General features: G+C 37.8%; 1 protein-coding gene across 3 annotated transcripts in view; it reads left to right on the top strand.

Annotated features, from left to right (window-relative positions):
- Nucleotides 1–14,297, top strand: part of LOC136858532 (proteasome adapter and scaffold protein ECM29) — a 925,266-nt gene that overhangs the window by 197,455 nt on the left and 713,514 nt on the right. For 2 of the 3 annotated variants that reach the window (XM_067138136.2, XM_067138135.2), the window contains exon 9: nt 2,448–2,533. In XM_067138136.2, the coding sequence (XP_066994237.2) occupies nt 2,448–2,533 (86 nt within the window). The remainder of the gene's footprint in view (nt 1–2,447; nt 2,534–14,297) is intronic. The other variant, XM_067138138.2, reaches the window with a different exon arrangement.

Here is a 14,297-nt window from a genome sequence, read left to right on the forward strand (position 1 = left end):
TTCATTTCGGCTGCCTGTATTCGACTCTCATCCTTCTTTGTCATTGTCCAAGTTTCTGCTCCGTAAGTTGTTATGGGTACGTAATACATCTTTTACATAGTATCCTTTGCTTCCGTTGGCACATCTTTGTCCCATAACATGTTTCTTACACTATGATAGAAATAACTTCCAGCTTGAATCCTTTTACTAATCTCAGCATCCAGTCGAACATTCTCCATTAATTCACTCCCCAGGTATTTAAACGTTTCCACTACTTCCAGGGGCTTGTCTGCAAGTCTAATCTGACCTTTCCCTTCTTTCTCCCCTCTAGTCATAACAAGAGTTTTACTCTTTTCTACACTTATTTTTAATCCACATTCTTTGATCTTCCCATTCACCACATTCAACTGTTCTTGAACCTTCCTGCCGTCTTCTCCCCAAATCACAATATCATCTGCAAATAACATCATGTTCATTTCTCTTCCTCCATATGCTGCTTTTGCTGTTCTCATGATGTCATCCATTACTATTGTAAACAGGATTGGTGATAGAACACTTCCCTGCCTCAGCCCACTAGTTATTTTGAACCAACTTGTCCTGCCAACTTGTGTTTGCACGCAACTACAACATTCCTTATACAATGCCATGATCATTTTTATTAATCCCTGTCCAATTCCTTTTTGCACCAGACTGTCCCAAACTTTCATCCTGGGAACACTGTCATATGCCTTTTCAATGTCAATGAATGTCATCACCATATCATTCCCGTACTCTCAATGCTTTTCCATTAGTTGTCTCATAATGAAAATGGGCTCTATTGTTGACCTTCCACTTCTGAAACCAAACTGATTTTCCTGTATCTGATTCTCAACCCTTAACCTTATTCTACTTTCCAGTATCTTTTCCATTATCTTAGCAACATGGGATATTAGAGTAATTCCCCTGTAGTTCTTCAAAACTTTATCACCTTTCTTGAAAATTGGGATGATTATTCCTTTTTGCCAATCCTCAGGGACCTCCTTATTCTCCCAGACATTCCTGAGAACCCGATATGTCCACTGCAGGCCTACAGCTCCAGCTGCCTTTATCATCTCCACTGAAATTTCATCTATTCCAGCAGTTTTTCCATTCTTCATCTTTCTTACTGCCATTTCAATTTCATTCATTTCAATTTCATTCATTGTAATTTCTTTATCCATTTCTTCATCAACTAAAAAGTGTTAAATAGGGGTTCTACTGTACGCGCATTGCTTTGAACCCATTCACAGTATTTTCAACGGATGCTGCCTTCTCCCAAGCTAAACCGATCAAAAGTCCTATTTGGTATCTCATCTTTCTGTTAGGATGTGTCCCTATCAGGGTATCAGCCCCCAACTGGAAATACTGCTTCATTGGTCCAAAGAATGTGCAGTCCAGAGGTTGAAGTGTATGCATAGAATGTGGTGGCAAACAAAGCATCATTTTCCTCTGCCAAAGTCAGTAATTCCAGAGAGTTGGTATATTTGCATTACTCATCTTGAATCGGCAGATTGGTTCTGGGCATGTGTTGGGGCAAGTAATGGGTTGTAAATCAATGTGGAAACAGGTCAAACTGGATTTGGGGTTCATGAAAACTTCTGACTCTGGAGTCAAACCATCCTCAAACTCAGCCTTCCTGTTGGTCCCTTGCAAAATCATGACAAGAGGCAAATTCCTTCCATCTGCAAATGAGCAGGCAATTAAAGTCATAGTTTTTAACTTTCCAGACCGGGTTACTTTCCGTACAGCTTTGGAGCCTTTCATTGCAGTGACTTTGCCATTCTTACTCGTGCAGCATGTCACCCTTGAGAGCACTGCTTCTTGTGTCCCAAATCTACGTAGCAGGTGCCACACCTGCTTTGAAGGCTGTATTAATGTAGTAATGGCGAAATCTTCATGCAGAACCTTCACAACATCCATTACTATCTATTAAAACTACTAAATGCATAAGAATTGAGAAAAACACACTTAACAAAACAATAACTTTAAGGTGTCCTTAAAAGTTTTGCAAGGAAAATATTGTATTTACTTACAAGTTTGAAACCAACAAAACATTGAAAATATACAGGAAAGCTGGCACACAAGCGATGGAAGCCTTTGCTACCGAGCAAACTCAATTACTTTCAGCACATTTAGTGACATCAAGCGGCAAACATTCAAATGAGAGGGAGTGTGGCAAGTCCATTGGTGCAGCGCATCTTCTGGTCTTACCCTATTAAATAAGAACACTTAATTGCATTGGCTAAAATATTTACCTAATCCCTGTGTGTTGACAAATTAAATAAAGAAAAGCTTTGAAATAGATTGTTTTTTAAAATTTTGAACTTTATCTCTCTTGAATATTTTAAATGTTTGTTGCCTTTTATTATACACAATTTGGTAAACATTGCATATCATTAGTTCATAATATGAAGTCAACCTAAGAATATAATTTCTCTCTTTGTTCAAAGGTTTTTTTTGACTCCTTGTATGGGACGAACACAAATCCTCGACTGAAGAACATGGCCCTTCAATTTTCTATGTTAATTATTCTTGGGTAAGTACTTTTCGAGTAACAGATTAATTTGCTCGTAAGCATATTTCTTTGTTTTCAAGCAACATATGAAAACACATTTTTTAATCGTCAGATTAATTTGCTCGTAAGCATATTTCTTTGTTTTCAAGCAACATATGAAAACACATTTTTTAATCGTATATTTATGCTTTTTGTTCCTTGGGCATTATAGCCAAGTAACATGATCACTGGCTTCTCATCAAGGATGCCTTAGTTCAAATCCTGGCTATTGCATGCAAGATAAGTGAAATAAAAAGTCACGTCCCTGTTTGGATTCCACCAAATTCTGCGATTCTCTGAAATTAAGGTGATGTCATATGCATGTTGGGTACGCATGTTAGACAGTAAAATTTCATCTCTAGACACACCCTCGTGGTTTACCAAGATTATTGCCAAAGGCCTTGAAATAGGCTGTTTCCCTGAGTTGTGCACCAGTCATGAAAAAGTTAGGCAGTGTTATATTGTTTTCCAAGGAATGCCTAGAAGTGTATTGTGCAATATTCCAGGATGTTCTTCCCATTTTCCCCATGATCCTCAAACATTAATTGTAAAACCTTTGAATAAATTGATTCAGGTGTACAAATTTCCTTCAGCTTTGTGTTAATGCAGAGGGAAAATAGCTTTGTGTCACAACAGATATAAAATAGAAACTTACTTTTATCAAGTGAGTTGTTTGTGCAATTCGATTCTGATATCTGTATGCTTGCTTTCAGAAAATGGTTCAAATCCCATTGTAGATGGCCCTGAAGATTGTACTCCATCATTTTTATTTCCATACCAAGTAAATACTGGGGCTATACCTTAATTATAATGCCAGTCACTTCTTTCCCAACCCTAGCCCTGTCCTGTCCATTCGTCTCCGAAAACCTGTGTTAGTTAGCACAACGTTTAAAGAAATACCCTTCTGTAGCATTCAATGATAAAGTGACTTTTGCATCATTCACAGGTTAGTTATGATGTAATACTTCTACTATAATTCATATTGGGGAATCTAGAGGCTGTTCAACTGAACATCTGATCATCAATAACAGGACGTATAGTTTTCAAAACATTTTCTTAAGTTTCTTCTGTGACACCATTTTGGTGAAACCGAGCAAGTGGCTGTGTGGTTAGGATTGTGCAGCTGTAAGCTTGAATTTTGGAGACGTGGGATTGAACCCCACTATCGGCAGCCCTGAAGATTGTTTTCCTTGATTTCCCATTTTCACACCAGGCAAATGCTGGGGCTCTACCATAATTATGGCCATTGGCCGCTTCTTTCTCCCTCTTAGCCCTTTCCTATCCCATCGCCTCTGTAAGACCTATCTGTGTCTATGCGACATAAATCAAATTGTATTTTGCTGAAAGTATTCATATTTTATTTATTCTGTTTGTTCAAATAAATGTCCGTTACATTGATTCTCCTCATTTGATAAACTAGAATTGCAACATAATTTATGGTTCTAGTACAGGTTTCTTCAGCTATTTAAGAAGATAATCGTTACATTCGCCAGCTAGTGAATACTTAGGATACTGATTCCAGAGATTTCTTGTGCCTTTCTTTTAGTAATTAATTACTCACATATATATATCACTTTTTTCTTATTTTTTTTTCTTTCTGGAAGTTCAAGCTTGAATATTCGGGTGCAAGGTATATGTGGGAAGTTAGTAAATGAAATTTGTTAGAATTCAAATATGTTTTAAAAGTAGTAAAGTTTCACAATTTTACATATTACGGTAGATTGCATATTATTATTCTCTGTAACATATTATTAATAAAAGTCTTAAAGTTTGTAGGTTTCCATTTGTAGCCGAATGTGCCGTTTCCTCCTCCTCTTCATAAATTTCAGGTTTTCTAACCACAGCACCTTCAGTTCTGTACGACTAAAATTAAATTGTTTCATTCATGTGAAATACCACATCCATCATCATATTAACATTTCACAGACTGAAGCAAATCATTTTCAAACTCAGGAAACTTTCCACTTTTCTTGATTTGGTGGTCCTTTCAAGAGCACTTTTTTTTTGTGTGTGCCAAAACCAAACCCCATGGTGCAGCAGTCCCAAATGGCTTTAGCCTTCCAAGCAACCGCTGCTTAGCCTGAAGGCTTGCTGAATATGAGGTGTCATGTGGTCGACACAATGAATTCTCTCGGCCTGTTATTGTTGGCTTTATAGACCAGGGCCACTGTCTCACTGTCGGATAGCTCCTTAATTGTGATTTTGTAAGCTGAGTCGGCCTTGAACCAGCCCTCAATTCCACGTAAAAATCCCTGATGTTGCTAGGAATCAAATCCCGTGGCCCCTGGGTAGAAGGCAGGCACGCAACACCTACAGCACAGGGCCCGCTTTTTTTGCCGGTAGCATACATTAAACTGAGTCACAGTAATTCTCGACCTGCAGCATGATTACCATGCTTTTCTGAAAATTGAATCATTTGAATTTTAAAACTTGCCAGAAGACTTGAATGCTTCTCCATAGCTTGCCAATAAGCAAAGTCATGGCAGAAAAAAAAGGTGTTTTCATAATACACTGGATTCAGTCTTATACCTGACATTTCTCTTTTTCGTACTTTATACTATTGTATTAAAATCGAAGCCAGTTCAATAATGTCACATTCCATCTAGCTCGTTAGGTGAGGTACCCTAGGATTTGGAATTACCTGCATGCCTTTCACCAAACAACCAGAGAAAGTTGCTGCAAACAAGGTTAGGGAAGGATTACAGGAGACAGTTTGACTTTGAGCTCCATGCCACAGGTTGTACCTGTTGCATTTATACTGACACATGAAAAAAAACCTGATGCAAGGTATAAACATGGATTATTTTTCTCACTCAGTTCCCTATAAAAAGTTACGAGGTGTGACATGCATGATGATAAGGTGTAACTATGGTGTTTTTTTATCTATTCCTCACATTTTATTTTCTCATCAGTTTTAAAACACTAGACTTAATGTAAATTCATATTTCATGTATTTAACATATGAATTTCTGTAAATGTATTTTTAGTAATTTTTAGTCCATGTAACTTTCAACCAAATAAATTTGTTCTATCATCATCATCATCATCATCATCATCATCATGATTATTATTCACGTTAGACCACTTGAGTCTTCCATGTACACTTTTTCTTTGAAGGTTGTACTGTTTGATTCTTCTTATCTTCCCAGTACTTCTTCATTCATTCTGATCACAGTGTTCTTAATTCGTCTGAAATCTACAGACCTTCTGTGCATCATTTCAGTTGAACATTTGTGATTCTTAAGAAGGGTGGTAATTTTATTCTTGTTCTCTGCATCTCTAATTTCAAGTCCAACTGTTTTGAGATTCTCTTGAATTTCTTTGATCCAATGCCCTCCTGTCTTCTTTTCCAGATTTCTCATCACTAGTTGTTGTGAAATCCTGTTTTCTGGTAATTGTAAGATGTGAAAGAAATAAGAGATTATTTTCTTCATCTTGCTGGTGACTGGGTCAATCTCTCGATAGACAGTTTTGTTGGGGAGGATTCTCCAGACTCCTTCAACCTGGTACTTTTTATTTATGCAAGATCTAATAATTCTTCTTTCAGTTTTGAGGAGCTGATCAGTTCTTGTTTCATTTTTAATTTGGAACAAGGTTTTGCAAGCGTAAGTGGTTTCTGGCAAAGTTACAGTTTTGTAGTGTCGTATCTTAGTGTCTGTTGACAAGCATTTTTTGTTATAAGTTGACCAAGCTAGAAATTGTGCTTTTTTCATTTTGTTGGTTCTATTTATCCATGTTGCTTTCTCACTTAAGTTGTGCATAATGATTTCACGAAGGTATATAAATTGTAGGACTATGTTAATTTTTTTATCATTTATGATCTCTTTGTTTATGTCTATGGGTTTCATTGGCATAATCTCAGTTTTCTCAAAGGATATTTGTAATCCTATTTTTAATGCAATTTTCTGGAGACTGATGATCTGAGCACGGAGTTCTTCCATGTCAAGGGCTAAAAGTGCTAAATCATCTGCAAACCCTAGGCAGTTTGTCCTTATTGAGGGTTTTGCTCCAATTTTGATTTTAGGTGGGTTTTCTTTTTGCCAAATTTTCATGATGTAATCTAGAGCCACATTGAAGTGCAGTGGGGATAATCCATCACCTTGTCTGAGGCTTGTATTTATTGTAAAAGCATTTGACATTTCTCCCCTGAACTTTACCTTTGAAATTGTGTTCGTTAAAGTTCAATAATGTTTATTAATTTAGGATGAATGCCATGTGATCTGAGGATTTTTAAAAGAGTAGGTCTGTGAATACTATCATAAGCCTTTTTGAAATCTATGAATGAAATAAACAGCTGTTTATTTCTGTATTTGTAATATTCCATTATTAGTTTCAGGCTGAGAATTTGGTCTGGGCAACTCTGTGGGCAAAATCCTTCTTGGTATTCTTCAAGTTGTAGTTCTAGAATGCCTTTAATCCTATTATAAATTATGCATGAGAAAATTTTGTATGTGCAGTCCAAAAGAGTTATTCCTCTGTATTTGCCTGGATTAGTTTTATCTCCTTTTTTTGAATAATGTATGGATTACGCCTGAGGTCCAGTATTCTGGGATTTTCTTTGTGATCCACATTTTGACTAGATGCTGATGTAAATTTATGATTGCTGGTTTCCCTGCGTTTTTCCAGATTTCTGCAAAGACTAGGTCTTCACCACATGCCTTATAATTTTTTAGTTCCTTAATTGCGAATTCTACCTCACTGATAGTTGCATCGCAATTTAAAAGTTTGTTGAATGTCTCTGCAAGGATCTCTGCATATTCTTGATTACTTGGGCTAAACGTCCTGATTTATCTCTCAGCATTAATATCGGGGACTCATATTTTTTAAGGTATTTGCCAAAGGTAATAATCATGTGATTGGTTTTTGTTAAAATTCTCTTCTATCCTTTGTAAAGTATTTTTAAGATTTTTGCATTTGGTTTGATGATTTTGCGGGTTGACTTTATTTTATTAGTTCTAAATTTGATTGGTCTGATTTTTGGGCTTTTGATTTATCCAAGCTTTCTTCTCTCAATTGCCTGGTCACATTCTTCATCACACCATTCATGTTTGTTCCTAGGATTTGTTGGAGCTAACTCTTCTTCTATCAATTTTAGTTTGGTGGCCAGTTCTTCTAATGTATTAGTGTTCACACACTTCTCCTGTTTTGCTATAGTACTCCCTATTATTTATTAAGGTGGTAGGGTCAAATTTTTTTCTATTTTTATTAGGAGGTCTTTTCTTAACCCTTGGAGTTAATTTTATTTTGATCTTAACTACATAGTGATCTGACCCTGAGTCTACCCCCCCCCCCGTTAGGACTTCGACATTGTAGATTTCACGATGGTGAATTTTATCCGTACAAATATGGCCCAGTTGCCATTCACCTTTTTGGAAATCAGTATTGTAATGGTTGTCGAGTCCGCCATGTTAACTCGCTACGCCCGGGGCCGTCACCCATCGCCCCACCCCCCTTACGCTCGAGCGCGCCAATCCGCGAGCAACACTCAAGCGCTGGGCCGGCCCTTCTCACTTCTATCTGCGGTCGCGCCGCAGCGAACTACGGAAATGACTGGTAGACGAATCTGGAGTCTTCTATTTCGCGAGGTCCCTCGATCCATCGAACATCCGGACTATTCCAGAAGGGCTGGCGCAGGTATAAAAGAGCAGTTAGTTGCCTACAGAGTCAGTCACTGAGAGTTAGTCAGAATGAGAGTTAGTTAGTGAGTGAGTGGGAGTGAGATTGAGTTCGCTGGAGCGCAGTCAGTGATGGCCTGGAAGAGTGCAGCCTGATCGAGTATCTGTCTGTCGGAGCCGAGGACTCGTTCCTGTTTTCCTGTTGTCGTGTGTATGTGTCCCTTGAGGCTGGTTGCTGGAGGAGAACCTGGAGTGTTCTGGAGTAGCGCGAAGGGAACACTGGGTACCGACGTGTGAAGACTGCGAAGTTCAACGGTTTGAGTGAACAGCGGATACTATCCCGACCTGCGAGGCTGACGTGTAGGCTGTGGACCGTGACAGCGCTAACGAGTGTGGCTGAGAGAGTGTACTGCAAATAATCGATGACTCTGTGTGTATGTGTGTGTGTCATTGTAGATGGAACATAAGAGAAACTAAGAGAGAGAGAGCGCGAACCGTCTGTAAGTGTGTGACCGATTATGTGTGTAAGTTGTAAGCTCAGCTATCGTCTGTGTGTGTGTAAATCTGTAATTGTAGTGCTCAGTTAATAAATCTTAGAAATAGGTTGCTACGAGGTGCTGTACGCATTTATTCATTTATTTACCTCACCAACACGTTACAGTATGTTTCCAAGTTTTTAATTTGTGAGGTTTCCTTTTAAATTATGTTGATTTTGAAATAAGATTGTGGTTTCTGCATAATTCAACCAATCTCTGACTGTTTTTATTCGTCCTGCTTTGTGCTGTCCATTTTCCAATGATACCTCGGTACCTCCTTTCTTGTCCTAGTTGTGCATTGAAATCGCCAAGGAGAATTTTAACATGTGATGGAGGTATGTTGATTAAAGTTTGATCCAGGAGATCCCAGAATTTTTGTGCTTCGTCCTTATACTTTAGTGTGTTATTTTTCTGATTAGTGGGAGCCTGTACATTGATAATTGTGTAGATTTTATTTGCAGATTTCAGAGTTAGTGTTGCAAGTCTGGGGGATTGAGATAGAAATTCCATGACTGAATCTTTTTATTTATTTATTAGAAATCCATTACCAAACTGTAGACAGTTTTTCATCACTCATTTTCCATCGATTCCTTTATACAGTTGGTACCCTTGTGATTCTATTGGGTCTTGATCACTATTCCTTATTTCTTGAAGAGCCATAATTAGAATTTTATGTTTGTCCTTGATGTCAGTGATAATTTGTAATTTTCCAATTTTGCACAAAGAATTGCAGAAAGAGATTTGTTTAGGTTTAATTCTTTGAATTTTTTGTGTAGATGCTGGCTGTTGAGTTTTCAGATGCTCCGATCCTTCATTATCTTCCAAATGACAACCCACCACATCCAAATGCTGTCTTTTCTGCAATATATGATTGCAGTCGGTGGAATTCTTCTTCAAAAGACTTCTAATGGTTGACTGTCTAAGGTGTCACCTTGAGATGAGGATAAATCCTAGAGTTACAATTCTAAATGTTATTTAGAAAGGTGAAGTTCAGGGATAAAGGATGATTTTATGAAATTGTGAAGACAGCCTTCTGCCTGAATTCATCCTAGTTGTTCAGGAATGGGAGTAGGCATTTCCTTCACACTCTGCAAACATTATGGTTTTTCCGCCAATACTCGGGTAGCTGATTGCAGTGGTTTCTCACTGGGTGATGGGGTCAGCACATCCCTACGCCAAAATTTGTTCTATATAATATAGATATTAATTATAATAATTTATTGAAGGTATATTGATTAGACAAAATTATGCATTCCACAAAGAAGAAATGTAATTCATTACTTCCTAAAAACAAAAATATATGTACTTCAGATACATCAAACATGACAGTTTTGCATGAAATGAGGTTTCCCAGGTTGAGTGGCTCAGACGGTTGAGGCGCTGGCCTTCTGACCTCAACTTGGCAGGTTCGATCCTGCCTCAGTCTGGTGGTATTTGAAGGTTCTCAAATATGTCAGCCTCGTGTCGGTAGATTTACTGGCATGTAAAACAACTCCTGCGGGACTAAATTCTGGCACCTTGGCGTCTCCAAAAACCGTAAAATTAGTTAGTGGGACGTAAAGCCGATAACATTATTATCGAAATTAAGTTTATATATGATTTGATAAGCAAGCAAGTTTGTAGCTTTACGTGTCTGTTCATACTGTGATCATTTCCATACAACCTCCTTTTTTACATGGAAACCAAACCACATAGATGAAACTTTTGATTTCAGAAATCTCTTCTGAATTGACTGGGATTTTAACCAGGCTCCCTTGATGAGAAGTCAGCAACTTTGCCACTTAGCTGCCATCCCCCCACATATTGGAATTACTAAAAGAGACCAAACATCTAATGTTGCAGATACTATAGGGTGGAAATAATTACAGTGTTGTGTAATTTAAGGAAGAACAAATAGATCAATTTCAGAAACATCACTCATTAGTTCTTTACCAATTCACATTAGTAATAGTTTTAGTATGGTTTATGAATAACAATATTTTACTCATATATTCTTGTTTGATGTTCACGTCATGTGGATAGGGTGACTGAGAAATGTTGCAAGTTCCTTTCAAGCCAGTAGTAATTTTGGCAAATAGCAGTGAGGTGTTCCTGAACACTAGGAGTTAGTGAAATTAATAAATAGTGTTTTAGATATTGATTCTGAGTATAGTTTAAGTGAAGAGCTTCTGGGATTGGAAGAAGATAATTTTTTATAAAGGAAGAGTTGAGTGTAAACAGTTCAAATGAGTCGGAAAATATAAATATTGCTAGCGACTTGGAGTGTGACGATAAGCATAACTTCTGTACCAGGCCACCACAATCAAAACGTGCAAAACGGGATGGCTACGTGTGGACAAGTGGAGTTAATAATACTTTTAATTCACCCCTTCAAAGCAATCAGTGGTGTTTCTGAGATTTTATTCCAGAAATATGCAGCCACACTTCCATCAGAGCTCTTTATCATTTTAGATTTTGTGAGCCCATTATCTTCTCTAATAGCTACAGAGACAATTATGCTCAGAATCAACCTAGTGCAACACCTCTTCGGCAACAAGCTCAGAACTAGGCTAATTTTTCCACACACATCCCTAGTACTGAAAAAATTTAAAAATCCCTCCAAGCAGTGTTTTGTGTGCTCAGAATAGAACGAAAGAAGTGAGACAACATGACCTGTGAAGAAATATGAAACTCCACTACAATTTACAAATTGTTTCAAGATCCGTCACACAAAAACATAATTTTAGGTGAGTTCACATATTCATTCACCTACTGCCAAAATCTCAGATTAATATTGAATACGGTTCTCTCTTAACATATTTTTCCTTGTGTTGTGCAAAGAGCTCCTCCACTGGGATTTAAATCCAAGCCAGTGTGACATGAAACCAGGCCATAGATTACCAAAAGTTGCCATGACATATTGAGCCCATAATTCTACCTTGCCAAAATGTCAACCACGAGATGGAAAAAAAAAAAAAAAAAAAAAAAAAAGCGCATCCATATTTTTCTTGCAAGCTCACCTCATGTTCTGTGGCATGTCAACTCACAACAGGAAGTGATCCCCCAAAACATCGAACGAGGTCGGAACATTTCGGAAGACCTCGGGTAATTAATAATGAAATTCTGGCTAATATATTGGTACTGCCATTAACGAAGAAATAAGTAATTAAGAATTTTGGGAAACATTTGATGAAGCTAATTTCACAGGGTGGAAATGTATTTAATTATACTAGGAGAGAAGTTGGTATCCATCCTGGCAGAGTAGAATACACGTGTGAAGGACTTACAGTCAAAATGCGCGGGAACCATTGTACACGAAATTAATTAATTACGTCCGTTAAAGAAACAGGAAAAATCAGCGAACAACACCATCGTGACTGGAAAAATAGGCAGAATCTCTGGGGTGAGTCTCAAAGAAATCGGTCCAGCGGTCATCACATGATATGATTGCACAACAGTAGATAACGCCACGCAGCACGTCTCTAGAGAATGCTTAAATACCCCCTCCATAAGCAAGACAGGCAGTCACCGTTCCATTGTCTGAGAGGGTGAACCTACGTTGAGTGATATTAAGAAGAGGACTTCTAAAATTAAAGTGTGTGAAGTACACTTGGGAAATCTCAAAAGCCAGTTGGCTTGAGGGATGAATATTTTACAAAGTGGTAATGGTGAGCGAAGACAACTTAGATATTGAAACATTGTATTTACGACATCCATCCTGGTCGGAGGAAATATCATTAGTTAATAATTATAGGACTCCTGCGATGATGATGATGATGATGATGATGATGATGATGTGTCTTGCTGTTATTCCAATGTAGAGCGAATTGTAGGATTCCTGAACTTCTCCATAGGGAGACAGCAGATTCATAGATAGCTCTTCTGAATTATTGGAGGCAAGGTTATTTTGATAATCAGTAAGGGAGGACTGTTGGAGTCTGGCAGATATAAGCCTTTGTCTCATGGTCATTCAAATCTGAGGGACACCTGGTGAAAAGGTGGGAATTTTCCACAAACTGCATCAGTCGAATACTTGACACAAGGCTGTGTGGTTTAATTTTTGTGTATGTATGCAGAATATGCCAGCCCCGTGGTGTAGGGATAGTGTGCCTGGCTCTTATCCGGAGGCCCCAGGTTTGATTCGATGTCCGCTCAGCCTACGTGGTTAGAATTGAGGAGCTATCTGATGGTAAGATAGCGGCCCCGGTCTAGAAAGCCAAGAATAACGGCCGAGAGGATTTGTCGTGCTGACCACAAGACACCTTGTAATCCACAGGCCTTCAGGATGAGCAGCGGTCGCTTGGTAGGTCAAGGCCCTTCAAGGGCTGTAGTGACATGGGGTTTGTTTGTTTTGTATGTATGCAGAATAAAATTCCTTGTTAAGTTAAAGATCATAGAGGAAAGGAATGTGTGTTGCTTCAAGACGAGTACAGAATCAGTGTATTAATAAGGTAGTATTTAATCGAAGAATACCTCTTACCATTTTGAGGGGCTAAGTTCACAGGTGGCTGGCATATAAAATAAAGTCGAGATAACGTCATCTCAATCGGCACATTTACAGATCTGTATAATTTAAATATGTTTTTGTAGTTAGAGATGTAAATGCTTGTCCCTTTAGCGTAGAATTAAGTATGTTGCAATGACGATAATGTCTCTTGTTGTTAATCCAATGTAGAGCGAATTGTCTGTTATTTATATCAGTGCAGGGGAGGGTAAACTGTGTTTAAATCCCTTTTTTTTTTTAAAGTGAAGTTAAAATTTACAATAAAAATCAATAAAATAATGTTCGGGTGGGTAAAAGTTATAATAATGATAACGATAAAAATGACCATTATAAGTGGGATAAAGTCATATGACAACATATCCAATAATAATAATAATGATGATAATAATAATAATAATAATAATAATAATATTCATGTCATGGTTAAACTGAAATGATAATGCGTTCAGCAGTATGATAAAGATTGGCATTTTTGAGAAATTTAAATTTTGTGGCACCGTGTATTTGTGATATAGAAAATCATGCCATGCTCTTCTGGTCCTGAGGTCCAGAGAAATTTCGAGAAGTTAATTGTGAGATCATTATAAAGTTGTTTGGTCATGGGATCAGTTGGTCATGGGATCACTTGTATTTGATATTTTGATGTGAAATATTTCTGAGACAGGCTGTATAAGAGGAGCGATGTCCTGTAGCAATCCAGAACGATTGAAGAATGTAAGGGTTGTCAAATTCAAGTGAGTGCGTTGTATCGCCTATTTTAAGTACTTGATATTCTCCCATGATTATTATTTTATGTAAGACTCTAGGTAAAGGCAGTTAAGTCAAGGTGACAATTCTATTTTATACCAGCGAAGTGCATTTTGTGATGGCCGACCTCGCGAACAAAATACATTCTGATACACGGTCAAGATAACAATTATTGTAAATTTAATTCTATTCTATATCTTTACGAGACAAAAACATTGCGGACGTTATTTGAATTAGAGTTTAGCCTGTGCAGCTTGATGACAGGTTACTTCACTGGACAGTTCACGATGATACATGTTTGGATTGTTGACATGGCAGGTCGGTTGGAGCCTCACAGTTGAGTTATGCTGTGAATATCATGTTGG

Source organism: Anabrus simplex, chromosome 1 (assembly GCF_040414725.1).
Source record: "Anabrus simplex isolate iqAnaSimp1 chromosome 1, ASM4041472v1, whole genome shotgun sequence".
Lineage (NCBI taxonomy): Eukaryota > Metazoa > Arthropoda > Insecta > Orthoptera > Tettigoniidae > Anabrus > Anabrus simplex.